The sequence below is a fragment of the Callithrix jacchus genome, chromosome 13, assembly GCF_049354715.1.
Source record: "Callithrix jacchus isolate 240 chromosome 13, calJac240_pri, whole genome shotgun sequence".
In the NCBI taxonomy this organism is placed as follows: domain Eukaryota; kingdom Metazoa; phylum Chordata; class Mammalia; order Primates; family Cebidae; genus Callithrix; species Callithrix jacchus.
The window spans coordinates 59,713,012-59,732,321 of record NC_133514.1 but is presented as its reverse complement, the minus strand read 5'-3'; the positions used below and the strand labels follow the sequence as shown (position 1 = coordinate 59,732,321).

Sequence of the window (19,310 nt, the reverse complement as noted above, 5' to 3'; positions counted from 1 at the left end):
AAACAAAACAAAACACCTAAAAATTTTTCCCCAAGGATCACGCCTCACTCCCGCTAATACTCCTCTATCTGGGATGATTTTTTCTTTAAGACAGCCAAGGAAAGAGAAATGAGGAGGATCTTAACCTATCATCTGAATAGTGAAGTCAATCTCAAAATATTCAAAAAGGAAAAGAAGCTAGAAAGTTCTGTCGATCAAATATTACCACAACTGTAAGTTAAAAAGAAAAGGGTTTTCACAAGTCTCAGAACCCAGTCTTGCCAGCAGGGAATTGAAACAGCGGGTTTCACGTTTATACTTTCCTATTGTGGTGGCTGGGAACACATTTCACTTTATATCCTGCTTTTTGCTCCATTTTCATTTTCTTTAAATGATCAAGTGCTCTGAGATGCTAAGCCTTCATGTTTATTGAAGTCACTTTTACACTTTTAGCTAATTCCTGCACTCTTGCCCAAGGCCTATACTCCTATGACCACGCTGATATGTTGTGAATATCTCTTTTTGTTATAACTAAGCTTTTTTGTCTTCTATTGCTTTGCATAAAGAATATTACCCATTCAACGAGGGAAGTGGTTGTATAAATTATAGTACAGGCTTACAATGGAATACTTTGCCGTTGTTAAAAAGAATGTGGTTAGCCTACAAGCATTTATATAAAACAATGTTTAAGACCTAATTTCAAGTGAAAAAAGCAAATTGTAGAACAGTATGTATAAAGAAAGTTTAGACATGGGTATATATAATATATGCCTAGAACACTTCTGAAAAGATTCATAAGAAATAAGAGTTCTTCCCTCTATGGAGGGATAAAAAGAGAATGAAGAGCGGAGGGAGACTTTTATACATTATTAAAATATGTCTTGGTGCTGTTGAAATTTTTATGAGTATTATATTTTGTAATAATAAGAAAGGAAATCTTCCCATTATTCATAAAAAAGAGACATATGTAGGTATGGTGTATATTGGGGTCTAGTGTATTGCTACAGCAAGCAAGACAGCGTAATAGCAGCAGAAACAAGGAGATCTGACCTGTTGTGTTAGGCTGTTTTGGGGTCACTAGAAAGAAATATTTGAAGCTGAGTAATTTATAAAGAAAAGGGTTTTCATTGGCTCATGATTCTATAGAGTTTATAATTATCTGCTGGTAAACTGTATAGTGTAAACTCTATAAAGTTACTGGTATTTTGCTGGTATCTGCTTCTCTTGAGTCTTCAGGAAGCTTACAATCATGGCTGAAGGTGACTGGATGCCAGCATGGTACATGGTGAGAACAAGACAGCAAGAGGGTGGGGAGGTGCCACACTCTTAACCGGATCTCTCATGAAGTCAAAGTGAGAACTCAGTCGTGATCATGAGGACAGCACCAACCCATTCATTAGGGATCCGCCCCTATGACCCAAACACCTTCCACCAGCTCCACCTCCAACACTGGGGATTACATTTCAACAACAGATTTGGAGGGGACCTGTCCTTGGTTGGCTTTTTATTTCTGGTGTTCTTATTTATTTGTGTAACTTCGTATATCAGCCCTTCTGGTACCATCCCAATCTCTGCATCTACCATTCTTTTTTTGGAGCAGTACAACTTTTTCTTGCGTTTTACTTGATTTCAAACTGTCTGTCTCCAATTTGTCTCTCTCTCTCTCTCTCATCTAGAGGCAGGCTAGTATAGTGGTTAAAGACATGGGCTCTGGATTCAAATCCTGGCTGCGACACTTCTAGTTCTGTGACCTTTGGAAAGTCAATTAAATGTATGTGCCCCAGTTTCCTCCTTGCATAACTCAGTTAATAACAACTCTTGTCTTGTAGGTACTGTTAGTTATAATGGGCATTGTGTCTGGCATACAGGGTGTGCTTCTAAGTGTTTGTCATTATTATTCTTCAGGATGATTTTTTGGGAGGTTAAAATTAGGCATATTCCAAAACCAAGAAAAACAAAGAAAGAATTCAAAAGAAAAAAGTAAGAGAAAAGCACAAGAAATATAGCAAAAATCACCCATGAAGAGAAAGCCTCTTCATGAGAAGAACGACTGCTGAGATGTTAGAAGATACCCTTCCGTACATATCTACTCATGTAAATAATATAGAATATACTTTCATCTAAATGAGAAAAAAATCTCTCCATTGGCTTTTTGACTCCACACCATGCAGGCCATCTTTCTCTTTTCTTTTCTTTTCTGATGGAGTCTTGCTCTGTTGCCCAGCTGGAGTGCAGTGGCAAGATCTCGGCTCACTGCAACTTCTACCTCTTGGGTTCAAACAAATCTTCTGCCTCAGCCTCCTCGCCACTACACCTGGCTAATTTTTGCATTTTTAGTAGAGACGGGGTTTCACCTTATTGGCAAGGCTGGTCTCAAACTCCTGACCTCCTGATCTGCCTACCTTGGGCTCCCAAAGTGCTGGGATTCCAGGTGGGAGCCACCATGCCAGGCCACACAGGCCATCTTTCTAAAACAACTCTTACATCACTTCATTCACTGGCTCGGCTATCAGTGGTTTCCTATTGCTTGCTGTAGTAAAACAAAATGAATTCTCTGGATATTTAAGAATCTTACTCAAAAAAGTTCTCACTTTCTATCCAAAGATGGCCTGCCAGTTTTAAACGCTCTTCTAATGCATCAGTCAGTTTAATTTCTTTATACTCAGACGAAATTCCCCCTCTCGAGTCTGTTCCCTTTCAGTGATTATTCAGATTCCAAATGGAATCCTTTCTTTTTCATGAAGCCATCCCTTCCTCTTTTCATTCCATATTAATTTTTCTACTTTTTGAAAAAAATAGCACTTTTAGTTAGAGGTACATACATAACATAATTTTAAAACTTACAAACAATTATACAAAATTGTTTTCATTGCTCTTGTGGGCACTTAATCATTGATGTGCAGTGGAGACAGAGCCTTATAGCTCTCTTGTCTCCCTTAGGACATTGAGCAGCTTGAAAACTTTGATTCCTCTGGAAAGAAATCTTGGTTGAGGGTGAGATGACTTTGGGTCCTAAACCTTGCTGAAGAGCTTAGTGAGGCATGTCTTTCCTTGGGGCCTCCAAATCCTCATCGTAATATAAAAGAGCTGGAATCATTTCTGAGGTTCCTTCTGGTTTGGCTTCCAAGATTTTTCTTTTATTCTATCTCTGAAGAAAGGCTACACCAAGATAATGTGCTGGTAAAGTGGTAAATGTTTAGAAACTGACTTTTTGGGAGGAAGAAGCTCTTGCAGAGAGTTTTGATTTCCATGGTGTAAATTTTCCCATCATGGCCAATGTCAGGCTCCCAGAATGAAAAAACTCAATATAGCGTTGGGAAGAGATGTCCCCATTGGCTTTCATCAGACAACAGGACCCTGCCCAGCATTGTGAAGTGGCTCCTTTCAGTGAAGAAACACAGTCTCAGGCTAGATGAGCATGGCTAGCTAGCTTCATCTCCAGCTTCTCTCACTCCAACACAATCTCTCTGCACTGAGTGGAGAAGGCAATGATAATGGAAAGTGGTCCCAGCTTGGCTTTTCAAACCCAGGCTCTGAAGGCACACACCCCAGGATCAGGCCAATCTTCTCAGGTGCTGTACCCACAACAATGTCCATCTCTCTTGAAATGTGACACAGGAGTGATGCTGCCGAGGTGGTGGTAATTCCATATGCAGTTGGTAATCTGGATCTGCTCCGAGAGCTCTCAGCTCTGCTTTTTCTGGGAAAGAGGTGTGGTCCAAAGAACTAAAAGAAGGTTCTGAGCTGGAAGTCAAGAACTATGTCCAGATGGTAGAAAGAGTCCCCAGATTGTTCAGGGAAAAGTCCTCAGATTTCTGTGAGTCCGTGGGAGGAGAAGTTGGAGGGAAAGTGGAGGGCTGGAGCTGAAGACCCAGGCTCTGCGTCATGAGGCTCACAACCATGAGAAAGCCTTGGTGTATCAGTAAAGTGTTGGTTAAAAATCAAATCTAAATTTCTTCTGACACCATTGGGAGGATCTTATGAGATGTACTAAAATGCTATTTGATAACTGTTATTTACAATTATTTATCTTAAAAAATAGGCTTGGAAGAAAATTAAAATATAGCTATCAGGATAAATATTTCCTCCTCATTGGTTTGTGTGGGTTCATATATATGTATATGAAGGCAGAGGTTGCAGTGAACCTCAAAATACATATATTTTGAGACAGAGTCTGGCTCTATCACCCAGGCTGGAGTGCAGTGGCAAGATCTTGGTTCACTACAACCTCCGCTTCCCAGGTTCAAGTGATTCAGCCTCCTGAGTAGCTGGGATCACAGGCACATGCTACCACGCCCAGCTAATTTTTGTATTTTTAGTACAAATGGGGTTTTTCCACGTTGGTCAGGCTGGTCTTGAACTCCTGGCCTCAAGTGATCCACCTGCCCTAGCCTCCCAAAGTGCTGGCATTACAGGTGTGGGCCAGCACGCTCAGCCACAAATAATTTTTAAAGAATGTTGGAGTAGTTAATGTGATCATTGAAGAGGACCCTTCCCAATTTCAAAAGGACTAGTTAATGCTGGTGCTCCCTGGGCCCTCACAGAACTAGAAAGAACTGGGATTCCCCAGATGAACCGAAGGAATATGCTAATGTTCAAAGTGGATAACAATACTAGGGACGGCTGCGTGGATATTTTTAACATGTTAATGTGTACCTGCCAGACTGAGCTCCCAGCCTCCAGGTGGGCTGGCAATGCAAAGCAGGGCTGAGAAGGAACAGGGAGTTTTTCAGAGAACCACAGATTCAGAAGCAGAGGGTGGGGGAAGAATTGGAGAGAACACAGACATTGTCAAAGGATGCCGGGCAGATGTGAGATGGCAACTCAACTCAACCACTGCATGTTAAAGCTACTCATGGAGGGTACTGTTCAGGGCACATTAGGCATGGAGGGATTGTGTAATGTTGCATTAGTATTTGGTCAACATCCCCTCTGGGATGAGACTCTGTGCCAACTGCTTCAAAAACATTCTTTCAGATAGCATTGAATCTCCTTCTACACAAGGGACAGAGAAAATAAACCAGTGCTTAAGAAGACTATATTACCTTGAGAAATGCTAACACAATGCTTCAGAAATTCTTAGAAGGAAGAAATAACGGCCGACAGCCAGAGGTTAAATTTGAGAGGAAGATTTAAAAGAATGGAGCCTTTCTTCTCATATTCTCCTCCATTAGATCATAAGTTCTGTTGACCACTATAATATATTGCAATGCTTAGCACATCGTAGGTGGCCAAAACCGACAATGATGGTGATAGCTAACATATATGGAGGAACTACCCCGTGCCACGGACTGTGCTAAGTGCGCTACACACACTACACCCTCTTGAATCTGCATAATTATCCTTGAACAATCAGTGGCTTGTTGAAGTGCCTTGATGTTACTTCCCATACAAATGTTCTATGCTTGTAAGGGAATAGCAAGAAAGAAGATCTCAAAGGAAAATGGAGTCTTACTATGACACTTTTGAATGCTCCATTTGGGACTTAGTGCCTAGACAAAATGGGATTCAGAGATAACTTTGTAGCAACCTGGTAGAAAGTCTAGAGAAGAAGCTGGAGCAGAGGTTGGGGCAGCAAGACAAATTGGTCTATTGCAGTCACTCAAGTGAAAAATAGTGAAGCCCTAAAGCTGGAAGAGGTAAGAGGTGAGTTGTAAAGTTTCAAGACTGTATTTAAAATATGGTCATTCCGCGGGGCGCAGTGGCTCACGCCTGTAATCCCAGCACTTTGGGAAGCCAAGGCGGGTGGATCACGAGGTCAAGAGATGGAGACCATCCTGGTCAACATGGTGAAACCCCGTCTCTACTAAAAATACAAAAAAAAAATTAGCTGGGCACGGTGGCGCATGCCTGTAATCCCAGCTACTCAGGAGGCTGAGGCAGGAGAATTGCCTGAACCCAGGAGGCAGAGGTTGCAGTGAGCTGAGATCGCGCCATTGCACTCCAGCCTGGGTAACAAGAGCGAAACTCCGTCTCAAAAAAAAAAAAAAAGGTCATTCCACTGATAGAAAGAGAAATGTCAGGAGGGAAGTAATATATTTAGGGAGTACTGCATCATGTGGGTGCCTTGAGATCGCTTCTTCCTGCACGCTTAGCTTGAACATACAAGATCAATGCACACGACCAGATGATGCTGCAGATCTTATGCTGAATTCGTAGACTCCTTAGGCTGGAAAGATCATATATGGATATTTTGTCAGTCTTGCTGAAGCAGAATTATCAAAGTTCTCAGAGAAATATAACTCGGCTTGTTTCAAAAGAGGCCTTGGAAGGTTTCTCTAACAATTTCCAAATTAATTGATTTGATAGTTAATAACTTCGCACTTAGAAGTTCCTCCTTGTGGCTAACCTAAATTCCTTGGGCTGCAGTTTTGATCTCATTTCCACCTGGTTTATAGATAGGAATGTTGATGGTTTTGCTATTTCAAATGCATCTTCTGTAAAGATACATTTATTTAGGACATACACCCAGCCTGCTTCTAAAAAGGGTTAGAGGCAGCTCCTAATATGTCCGCCTAGGTTTCCTTTTAAAGAAGCTTTCGCATTCCTGCAAAATGTCCTGCCATCTGCATGCATAAGAAGAATTTCTTTAATAATAAATGAAACAGCAAAAGTAAAGCTAATAATGAACTATGCCGACAAAATAGTAACCTGTAAACAAAACAAAACAAAAACGAAAAACCACAACCCTTTCCTGTGCCAGGTAATGTAGATTTTTCTCATCAGAAAATAATTCTGGCCAACACTATCAACTTTAACAACACCAGCCTCTGAATTTTAGTTTCCTTTCTTCTTCGTAGTGCCTGCTTTTGCCATTCTCAGACTCGTGTGTGTGTGTGTGTGTGTGAGTGTGTATGTGTGTGTGTAAGCATTTGGTGAATGTATTGAAACCAAGGTGTAAATGATGCACACAGTACTTAAATTATTAAGGACACTGAATGTTTGTTGCATGAATAAATGAGTCAGTGAGTGATTGCATGAATATAATTTTTTATTGTAATTCAGGTGTTCTCTTTACCTCGTTGTCTGCACTTTAACGGGAGCATAGATATTAAATGGAAGAAATGGCAGGTGGCAGGCAGACAAGACAAAGGAATTTTGAGGCTCTCTGCAAAAAGAAGTCTTCCTGGAAAGACAGTGGGCAGCATCTCAGATCAGTACTACCTAAAGGAAGTGGGGAGTCTTTGTTTCCAGAACCCTTAGCCTGAGCCTTCCTTTCCTCCCCTGTCTCTGCTGACTTAGGGTTTTGTTTACATAGCCCCTTGAAGCCAGCTATCAAGGGTGCAAACCTGGTCTGCCATCCTTTGAAGGTTCAGGTTACACACAGTAAACCACAGAACAGATACAGGCCCAGGATTCCCCATTGTATTCGTCTCCACAGAGCTGAACCCAGGCTCCTAAGAGGCCGTCCCTTCTTCCTGTGTTCTCTGTTAGCCAGCATCTTTGGCAGCTCCGATCCTTTGGTCTTTGGTCCATCTTTCCTGCCCCCCAGGCTACGCCTGAGTCAAGATGTTCTCAAGATCCTTCCTGTTTCAGTTGCATGTCTGAGGTTTACACTTTCCACCCAGAACTCACTTCATTGCAAGCTTCTGACACCCTTTCAAATCCATCCTTCTCTCTCATAGTCTGTTTTGAATGTCTGTTTTTCCTGGGTCCACTTCTCAGTTGTCCGCACCCAGTTGATCTTCCTTTCCTGCCATTATTGAACATCTTTCAAATTGCTCATCATTGCAGTCTTAGTAAGTTCAACTTTCCATCCAGCTTTTTATCTTTTCTGCTTTCAACACTGGACTCAAATCTTAGCTCTGACATTTGATTGACAGGTAACCTTAAAAAGGTTATTTAATCTCTCTGAGATGCAAATTTGTCATTTGTAAAATGGGCAAAGTTGCACGTATAGAGTTGTGATGATCAAAAGGAAACACATGTATGTAAAGCCCATAGCATGCAGTCAGGCACTTAGAACCTGGTTAAAATGTAAATATCCCGCCTACTTTAAAAAAATTATTTTAAGTTTTGAGATACATGTGCAGGATGTGCAGAGGTAATGTGCATTTGTTCCACAGGTAAACGTGTGCCATGGTAATTCGCTGCACCTGTCAACCCATCACCTAGGTGTGAAGCCCAGCACGCATTAGCTGTTTATCCTGATGCTCTCCCTCCCCCAACCCCTGACTCTTACTTTTACAAATGTTTCCTTTCCTTCTCTCTTGAAAGTATCTGGATTTTCTTTTATTTTTTCGCCTCCTTTAAAGACACACAAGGAGTTCTCTCTTCTCTGTAGTCATGATCATTGTAAAGACTTTTCAGTCTATGCAGGCTTCCTTTCAACACAAGCTTTTCTAAAGAGTAATTATACAGCAAGAGACCAGGATTTGGTACAGACTATAATACTCACACATGCCCACATCATTTGGAGGAGGGCATTCATATCCCAATGAAGGAACATTTTTTAAAAACTAGGAGTGGTGATCTGGGATTGAATATAATAGGTGATTGCTTGTATTAGGTGTTTTTTTTTTTAAATCAAGCTTATTTCTAAAAAAGATTTGAAAGGGATTTAGATAATTTGTAGATGAGTAAGTGATAATTTGTCTGTTAGCAAGAATGACTTTCCCTGTTTTGGTATTTATTTGTTTTTTGCCAGAGTCCAGCTCTGTCACCAGGCTGGAGTACAGTAGCACAATCTTGCCTCACTGCAACCTCTGCCTCCCGGGTTCAAGCAATTCTCTGCTTCAGCCTCCCAAGTAGCTGGGATTACAGGTGCACCCACCATACCTGGCTGATGTTTTTGCATTTTTAGTATAGATGGAATTTCATCATCTTGGCCAGGCTGGTCTTGAACTCCTGACCTTATGATCCACCGGCCTTGGCCTCCCGAAGTGCTGGGATTACAGGCTGTGAGGCACTGAGCCCCGCCAACTTTCCTTGTTTTAAAAGTTTTGCATTTCTTCTTATTTTGGAAAGTGGGAGTGGGAGTTAGAAGAATAGAGGATAATAGAAGAAAGTATTATAGTCAGGGAAGAATGGAACACAACGCTGAGTTTATGTCACCGATCACTAAGGATGTAAATTCACAATTTCGTAGTGACAGGTTGTGTTTTCTTGTTCTCCCTATTTTGTGAGGTGCATTTGCTATTATACGTTACAATAATAAGGAGGAATAGGTAGGAGAGGAATGAAAAAGCATTTAGGCAAAACAGAGACATTTCATACTACTTAGAGATGGGATGATACAAACTGCTACATTCACAATACAGTTTACATCTTTGAAGAAAAACAGCGATGCTCCTGTTTTCATCCCATCTCCCTCTTTCTCTAGCAAGGAAAGGAGAACAAGGAGCAGTAGGTAGGTAGGAGGGGCATGTAGACGCCACGAACAGGCGTCTACAGTGTATCCAGGAGGAAAAAGGGGGAAAAAAACATATGCAGGATAAACATAACAAAAGAGACTCCTGCAAGAGGCTATGGTTTTGAGTTCTTCATGTAGAAATTGATGCATTTAAAATACCCAGAATTAAAGTTGAAGAACACTCTATCTACCTCTTCTCAAATTATTTTCTTTACTAATACTACTTCCTTTTGTCTTTAAACAGTGAACTGCCATGCTACCGTGCCTCGTTCTTACAATTATACACGTCAGCCCTGAAAGATTCCTGGGAGACATTTCGTTTAGAATAAGGATAGCACCTGTGGGCATATTAGGTTGATGAATCATGGTAGCTGGAGCACTGCACTGAGACTGGTTCAGGGGCTCAGTCTGTTCTCAATGGGTAGGGTGATGGGATCCATCAGTGCTGGGACTGGCTAATGCTATCTGCCACAGGCTTGGGGGTGGGAGGAGTTGTAGGGAGAGCCACCTAAATGATGCCATCCATGCCAAGAAACAGAGACTCTCATTTATGAGGAGGTTCAGAGACATTAATCTAGTTGCCAAAAGGCACACAACTACTTAGTATTTTTCCAATTTTAAATTTAAATTTTTCCAATTTATCTAAAAAAACAAAAGCAAAAACAAAAGGGTCAGGGCCAGGGGTAAAAAATGAAGAAGATGAAGAGGATGAACCATCCTGAAAATAAAAAACGATCATCTTCGAGGCATTTAGAATTGAAAATAAATCTTCCTGAAGCCTTTTGTTAGACACTTTATCAAAATTGCTAGGAGCTCTGACTGTCTCTCTTGCAATAGCCTGGGATCCTTCTCCTCAATTTCAGAGGAGTTTCAAAGTCTGTAATGTTAAAGACTGACTAATTCTTCCAGAGGAATAATTTTTCTTAGTGCTTGGATAAGGAGATGAAGTATTAAGACACTTTGAAGTATTATTCAGGTAGGATTTATAGATATTTGAATTTAACTTCAGAATCTTTTAAATGACACCTCACTTAGTACAATTTTTAAAACGTTCTTTCTGCAGTGTATTGAATACAAGTCCCAGATGGGATTTGGACTAGTTTTAACTAATCGTGGTAGCAGGCAGTAGTCTCAGTTCTAGAATAAATAGCAGCTCCAAGTAAGAGACTTAAGTTCTTCGTAGTACAAGGCTGCAGCGACACGCTTTGAAGGAACTCTGGCCCCTAAATGTCTCCTCTACTTGCCTGGAAATTTACTGTTAAACATTCAAAGGCGTTATTTTGAAAATACTAATATTCTTGGGTGATATGCCTTTTTGAAGTTATTGTCAGCTAAAAAGTAAGGAAGAAGGGAAAAGCTAGTGATTAGGTGGAGCGATTTGTTAATAGCTGTGAAATAAGAGAAGAGAGTGACTGAAATAATACTTTTCCAAGAGTAGCTACAGGAGGGGTTTTGCTGGCCCAAAGATGGACTTCATTGTCTCAAAACTGCTGCTAACACCAGAATGTTTAACGACCTTAGGCCTTATCTGTTTGAGGACACAATAACTAACACTAAGCAGCTGATGAAAAACCACCCACATAAATAAACCCTCAAGATGCCTTTGGAAAATAGAAAAGAAAAGAGAAAAACAATGTAAGAAAGTGTAGGAGTGCCTTCTCTCCACCGTTTCTGAGATAAGATGGGAGTTGAAAACCTCAAACAAAATGTTGCCCCAATCTCACTTGCCTAATTTTAGTTATCTTGGTTCAGGGATATGATTCATCCCTAAAGCTGTGAATTGCTGAGGAGGAAGGAGGAAAAAAAATCGACTTAAATGTCAAAGAAGTAGGAACATAAATATAGTTTTCTTTTTTGAGGAACTAGAATTTCAGGATATGGGGATCTTTTTTCTCATAAGGGACTGAATCCTTCAAACTTCTAGAAAAATAATGATCTGCAGTCAAAACATCAAGGAATGAAAGACAGAATTGATTATGAGTCATGTCATGTCTGAATTTTAGCCTCCATAGAGTATTTTCCTTTTTGTTCTTTTGTATCCCTTTCGATCTGGTTAAACTATAAATTAATTAATTAATTTTGAGACAGGTTCTTTCTCTGTTGCCCAGGCTGGGGAGCAGTGACTCAATCATGGCTCACTTTGGCCTCGACTTCCTGGGTTCAAGTGAACCTCCCAACTTAGCCTCCCAAGTAGCTGGGACTACAGGTGCGTGCCACCACACCCAGCTAATTTTTGTATTTTTTGTAGAGATAGGGTTTTGCCATGTTGCCCAGGCTGATCTTGAGCTCCTGGGCCCAAGCAATCCACCCACCTGAGCCTCCCAAAGTGCTGGGATTGCAGGTGTAAGCCACTGTGCCTGGATAATCTGGTTCAAGTAGAGGTCACTAACAATTGTATGCCATTGAAAATGATGGAGGATTAATGTGTAGACTGTAATGACAAAGGGAACTCATAAAATAGTGAGTGTGAAACGAATGGAGGTAAGTAGAACTATGAAAAATGATTCTAGGGGATGTGACAGTAGCCCAGGGAGGGGAGATGCTTGGATGCTTCTCTAAGGTTCTCTTGTGATCCTTTTGGGGATCGTAATCATGATGACTGAGTTTTCACGCTAATATAATGAGCTGGGCTTCCTTCAAACCTTGTTATGATGTTGGCACATTATCCATCTTACATAAACACAGGGAAAAAAAGTTCTCTTTCCTGCCAAAGAATAGGAGACAACAGAGATGGTTTTGGGGAAACTCCATCCCAAGTAAAATGTTTTCAGTTTAGTAGGTGTCCCCCTGTCCATTTATCACCATTTTGAATTTCCGTAAGTATGGAGGGAGGAAATAGCAATCACTAACTCATTTCCGGTTCAACAATTTCACCGTTCGAATGAGCTGACCCTCTCCCATCAGCCTACCAGTCATCTGCATGCTTGCCTTTTTTTGCTCTGAAAATGTCTGAGCAGTAAAATAAATACATGGTGGGCATAAAAATATGGTCCAGGATATTAGAGGAGGGTCATATTGTGAAGAAGGCAAATGAGAAAGAAAGAGTTTCAGTGACTTCAGAGTGATCCTCCACATCCTGAAGCTCTGAGAGTAGCACAATTGTGATGTTGATTTCAGCCCCTACCCTTTACCCCTGTCCTCAGTCTCCTCAGAGCACTCTGCTTATCTTCCTCAAGGCTCTGCATATTTCTGTTCTCCTCTTACCTGGGTATTGCTGTAGACGAGAGCAATTCCTGTATCTTATCACCCAAGACCCAAAGTGTCACTCAGCGAATGTGACCATTGCAACCTCATGACAACCTAACTCAGGATAGGTGATACTCAGGAGGTGGAAGGGACTCTGGAGGTTGCTGGTTTAAGTGACTTTCTTGCCTTTGCAACCCTTTTCTTGCATCTTCTGGAAGATGTTAATCCCACGGCCATGACTATCTAGCATTGTGTCTAGTGGAGAGATATTTTAAGGTCCATAGAAGGTATTTTTTCAGAAGGGTCCTTGGCCTCCCTCATTTTATATCACCTTGGTCCACTGGCTTTATTACATATCCAGTTAGTTTCACTTAATTTTCTGAGCTTCTGCTAGGTGTGCCAAAGTGCAATGAAGACTTATTTCCATTTTTTATTTCCACGATCATTTTTTTCTTTACTTTGTGTGGCAATGTTTTGGGTTGAATTCTGTTCTCCAAATAGATATATTGAAGTCCTAACTCCTACTATCCATGAATGTTACCTTATTTGGAAACACTGTCTTTGTAGATCTAATCAAGCCACCAAGTTTGTGGTACTTTGTTCTGACAGTTGTTGAAAATGAACACAGGTAGTAATAAAGGCAAAGAGGAAGGGCAACTGGAAGCCAAAGAAAGAAAGAGGGTTTTTTCTTGGCTTAATTTAATGATGCATTGGTATGAATTTTTGATTAAAATGATCCAGAATCATTCCACACGAACCCTTGAAAAATAATTCATGAGAGGCTTTCTCTGATTCTTTAAAATACAACATACTCTGCTATTTAAATAAATTTCCATCACACAACATTCAGCTGCTTTTCAGTGCTCTTGATTAATAACTGGGTTTGTTTTCCTTAACTGCTTTGATTTTTTGTTTTATTTATTTTGTCTTTTAATATTTTATTAAGCAACATAATATAAATTCATGAATAGTAATGTTTATTTCATCAAAATATGAAATCAAAGGCACTTAAAAATACTAATTATCTGTAATATATTTTCCAGGTCCAAATGGAATTCTATTCCTACATTCCAAGACTCTAAAGAATTTACTCTCTATAAACAGCATTTAGAATTAAATCAGGTCTTGCTTAAAATAATCAGTTTCAGTGGTTTCGTGTAGCGCCGTTCTTTGTTTACAAATGGCGCAAATACAATTAAGGACTATAGTCATAAGCTGCATAACAACATTTCAGTCAATGATGCATATAATATGGTGGTCCCATAAGATTACAATAATGTATTTTTACTGTAGTTTTCTATTTTCAGATATATTTAGATAAACAAATACCCTTGTGTGAGAGTTGCCCACAGCATTCAGTACAGTAATTTGCTGTATAGGTTTGCAGCTTAGGAGCAATAGGCCACACCGTATAGCCTAAGTGTGTAGTGGGCTAGACCATCTAGGTTTGTGTAAGGGTACTCTATGATGTTTGCACAGTGAAATAGCTTAATAATACAGCATTTCTCAGACTGTAACCCCATCATTAAATGCTGTATGACTGTACTTAACATTTTTCCAAAACAAAACATTTTTAAGGCCTTCAAATTGCAATACGTTATTGAATGTCCAAGTTTAAAAATGTATGTCAAGAACCTTCACATATCCATTTTTCAAGCATGGCCACATTCTATAAGCTTCTCTAAGAAAATTTTCTCTATTATGTTAGTCAATTATCTGAAAAATCCAAGAGTCTTAAGAAAAAGTTCTTGTGTGTACTTGTGCCTGAGCAAATGTTCGAGGATTGGGATACATATATATTCTTATTGACCAGAAATTTTAATTCTTTTCAGAAGCCATGCTGGATTTAAAACAATCCAGCATGGCTTCTGAAAAGATTGGATTGTTTCTGCTTCTTATCAGAAGCTGAATTCCTCATAAGCACATCCGTTGCCCCTCTCTACAAAGGCACTGGGGTACAGACGTCAGATCTAAAGTCACAAACAATGTATTGCACTGCTCCACCTGTAGGATGTTTCTGCCCGGTGCACCCTAGGAACCACAGCATCTGAGACTCGGTGATAATACAAGCACCTGGACTATGGGAAGTGCAGGGTTAAGATGACTTACTTGAGTGTGGTGAGTTCTGTAAGGGATGGCTGAGTAGCCTTGAGATAGCTTTCTCTCCGCGCAGCAACTTTGGGAGAAGGCTTGGGACTTGTGTCTGAGTCTCCACTGTCTTCATCCCCCATGGCCTTGATGTAACTGCCACTCCGCATTCTTCGGCATGGAATTTCATCATCTTTACCTCGAGGGGTGTACCCTGTCCATTCATCTTGAGGAACCTATTCAGATAGAAAACAGATAAATCACTTTTTATAAAATCCTACCTTTTTCTTTTTCCTTCTTTAAAATTTAACATTTCTAATTTTTATGAGTACATAGTAAGTGTATATATTTATGGAGTACATGAGCTATTTTGATACAGATATACAATGTGTAATAATCACATCAGGGTAAATGGGGTATCCATCACTTCAAGCATTTGTCATTTCTTTATGTTATAAACATTCCAATTATCCTCTTAGTTATTTTAAAATGTATAAATAAGACCTAGTGTTTTCTTTTTTTGGTATGATGCTGGATATTGGTAATATAATTATCTGAAACTTATACGTTAGCCTTTCAATAACAATATTTTATTGTAATGGGCTCAGAAATATTTTGAAGGCATACAAGTCCATGTCTCTCAATCTTTAACATGACTCATTTATTAGGAAAAATTAAAACCATTGGCTTTGATTCATTTGTGTATCTCAGTTTTCTCATGCTGATGATAGCTGAGTCAGGCGTAAGAATGCCGTTGGAAAGGAGAACAATTTTATTTGAGCTTTTCAGTGATTTGTTTTCAATTGCCATTTAAGATTCGGGAACATTTTCTGATTGATTTATGCCTTCCTTGAGCCTTTCAACTTTGCCATCTCATATCCAGTCTCTTCTTCCTAAACCAGTGGTCTCTGTCAGCTGCATTTACTCCCCAATCACTGATTCTTTCTGAATCTTTCTTCATTTGGATTTAGCGTCCATAGACCTGCTTAAAGCACTCTCTAAAGGTTTCCAATGATCTCCTCATGGAAGATAATGGCATTTTCTTGCTTTTAATTTTTGTTGGCTTCTGCATAACCGTGCACACACACACATACAAACAACACCTCTTGCAAACTTCTCCCCTTTTGGCCTTCTGGTTGCTTGATTTAACCTGGTATAGCTGCTGCTTGTCTGAATTGTTTCTTTCCTTTTGCTTTGCTGGATCCTACGCTAAGCCACTAACTGAGGGTACCACAATAAAGTAATGTTAGTGCACTGCTCTTTTTTCTTTTTACAATATTGTTTTCTGAGTTCAGCAGAATATTGTGCTACATTTTAGAGGCCGTCTTCATGTCTTTCTATTAAATTCTTCTTAGGTTTCCCACTTCAACATGAACTCAACCTAGATCTCATTCCTTATTCATTTGGTGAAAAAAAATGCATGGTAGCCATTCTTTTATCCATTAAGAAATAACATAGCAAACATCCTACAGTGCACAGAGCACTGCACAAGGCTTAAGTAAAAGAGACTGAAAAGGGGGAGGCTGGTTCTTGCTCTCAACATATATAACAGAGACGAAAAGAGAAACGAGAGTTAGCAGTAGTGGTGATGGGAAAGGAGGATCCAGGAAAGGCTCCCCGGAATTGGCCAGGTTTGCAATGAGAAAATAAAAAGGTTTTAATATTTTGATGTTAACAACTTATTGCTTATCCATTAAAATAACATGGTACTGCATTATTAACACTGCGAAAAAAAGAATTTGCCAACAAGATCCCATTTCATCCTTACAACAACCTGTGCATACTTTTCTGTTTTTCTCAGGTGAGAAGCAGGAACTCAGAGAAGGTAAGTAACTTGCCAAATGACAAACAGCTGAACAGCAGCCCTAGGGTTCAAAATGTTTAACTCCTAAGATCAAAATTATATTAGTCAAAATGTTATGATTAATAACATATCACATTGAAACCTAAACCGTTAGAAAATTGCCCACAATAACATAGACATATCAGATATAGATTTCTAAATATTACAGGTTCTAAGGAAGTGAGAATAGATGTTCCACTAAAAAAGCATAATTCTTTCCTTTTTAATTGTTAATTTACCTGTAAAACTTGCAAGTTATACACAGTTACTCACTTCAGATTGAAGAACTGATTCAATTCACTGAGAACTTCAGACTGAAGAGATGCTACAACATGGACTTGAAAACAGTGGTTTGTAGGTTCTAATTCTGAAAAGTACTAACCAAGACGAAGCATCACCCTGCAGCATGTTCATTTTATGTAATATCTTCTTATATTGTGCTCCTGTGTGCAGGCACTGTTCTAAGTGCTTAATAAATGTCAGCTCATTTGATCCACACAATGGACGGGTGGTATTATTATTATTCTCATTTTACAAATGAGGACACTGAAGTTATGTAACTTGTGCAGAGTTACGGCTAAGAAGGGGCTGAGTTTCAACATGGCAGTTCCTAGGGCCCTGTGTTGACCACTGCTGGATGCTGCTTGTCTTTGTAGGCTGTGCTTTGTGGCGCCTGCAGAATTGAGCAATTATAGCCGGGATACCTTTGTGCTCATCACATTTCATACACTTGCCATTTATTAATTATGCTAGTAACAATGTAATGTTTTTACTTTTTTAGGTAAAAGCATCAAAATCACCACAGCAACAAAGATTTCTCAGGAAATTATAAATGCTGAGAAGAGTCTTGTTTTCCTTGCATTGGCAGGTGACTCACTGCCTAGATATGATCATGTTCAGAGCCTCATATAAGCTTAGCAATTACATTTAAAAAATTAACTTGGTACAGCTGAGGGTTATAGATGATGCACCCTACACTTGCTGTTTCTCAATACTGATGTGAAGTTTATAAGCATTGCTTTCTGGAATATGTCAGAGACTAATGACAAACTGATGAGCTCATATGGCTTATGCAACAAAACAGGACAAATTTTGATCAGGTATTTTTTTCACAGTTAGTTTATGGTAGAAATTTGGGCTCATACTAGAAACGGTCTGTAACGGTTGTTTAAAGAACCAGCTGAGAAGTATTTAACTTGTATATCTTTCAATTAATCATACTTTTCAAATGATAGCAGCTAAGAAGTTGTGTGGAAGTGACTTCCATTGGAGTGGAATTTGAATAGTAATACATTATGTATATATCTAAAGGTAGCATACAACAGGATTATACATAAAATAATATAGAAATCAGTTCTAGGGAAAGTGTAAAGACAGAAAATCGAGATCTTGGAGAAGAAAAATACAATTGCTGAACCGTAAGGGTCATTATTAACATTATAATCAAGTCAGTTTGAATTTTTTGTTTCTTAAGCATTAAAGCAAAAGGGAGACATGGCTTAGGTAGATAATTTTAGAAGAAAGCATATAAATCGGTAAGCACACCAGGCCCAAAGAGTTAAATGTTACTCCCTTTTGATTGGAAAGGGGAATTAAGTGACTTCAGCTGCTACTGTGAGCTGCGCAGAGGATGCTGTGTCTTTCCATTTCAGCTGCACAGAGAGAAAAGATTTAGGAAAATCCAAAGAAAAAGATAACCTTGCAGCTGTCTCAGAAAAGCCTATATCATTACTGTGGTGGCAGTTTCAGGAGCTGGAAGTCTTGGTAGAAAGGAAAACTGGAGCAGTGACAAAGAGGGCAGGTCCTCATTGATTTCAGGCTGGTGGGATGCCCTGCTTGTGTGCACCAGCTTAGGAGGGGGTTGGACTCAATAAACATAAACAAATAATGACAAAGGCAATCTAATACACTTTAGATTTTACAGTAGTTATGGATGAGAAAAAAGGATTAATTGCTTTTTAATTGTGATGTTTAAGCATTAGCATTCCAATAGAGATCTTAATTTTTGATAAAACAAAATGAGGATTAGTATGCATTTTCTATTTCATTGTCAGCGCATCTGTAACTTAAACCACATGTCATCATTCAGAAAACCAGAAGACTTGCCCTTGACTAAGAAATGACCATCATCAAGTTCTAACGTCCTCTAATAACAGGAAAAGGATAAGGATGCTTTTTTCTTTTTTTGAGACAGGGTCTTGCTCTGCTGCTTGGGCTGGAGTGCAGTGGCACGATCTGGGCTCACTGCAACCTCCACTTCCTGGGTTCAAGTGATTCTCCTGCCTCAGCCTCCTGAGTAGCTGGAATTACAGGCCTGTGGCACCACATCCAGCTAATTTTTGCATTGTTATAGAAACAGAGTTTTGCCATGTTGATCAGGCTGGTTTTGAACTCCTGACCTCAAGAGATCCTCCCACCTCGGCCTCCCAAAATGTTGAAATTACAGGCGTGAGCGACTGTGTCCAGCCAGGATCAGGATGCTTTCTGAATTGAAATGATGTCATGGGCACTGAAGGGTGGGCCATTCTAATGAAAATGATAGTCTATAAAGTCATAGAACAGGAGAAAATAACACATTACCTAACGGGGCACGCTCATATATTCTGTCTCCCTTCCTGCCTCCGTTCCTTATTCCTTTACTGTTGCAGGTATTTTTTTTTATTGTTTATTTGCCAGCCATGGTTTGAGTGCTGGTAATATATACGAGTGAATAATACAAATGTTGGTCTCATTTCATGTAATTTATTTCTAGAAGGAGAGCTAGAAGAGACTGACAATAGACAAGCACCTGATAAATGAGGAAGATAATTTCAGAAAGCATAAATGCTATGAGGAAATAAGATGAGGTGATGTGCCAGGGTA

The 19,310-nt window shown here is 39.6% G+C and overlaps 1 protein-coding gene and 1 non-coding gene across 32 annotated transcripts in view; one reads left to right on the top strand and one right to left on the bottom strand.

Moving 5' to 3' along the window:
- The window catches only part of DLGAP1 (DLG associated protein 1), a 1,035,773-nt gene that overhangs the window by 301,370 nt on the left and 715,093 nt on the right, over positions 1–19,310 (bottom strand). For all 31 annotated transcript variants that reach the window (XM_035269693.3, XM_035269689.3, XM_035269699.3 and 28 more), the window contains one exon: positions 14,627–14,841. In XM_035269693.3, the coding sequence (XP_035125584.1) occupies positions 14,627–14,841 (215 nt within the window). The remainder of the gene's footprint in view (positions 1–14,626; positions 14,842–19,310) is intronic.
- LOC118147081 (small nucleolar RNA U13) lies at positions 11,903–12,007 on the top strand. Its single transcript, XR_004733249.1, has one exon. It is a non-coding gene; the product is annotated as a small nucleolar RNA U13 (small nucleolar RNA).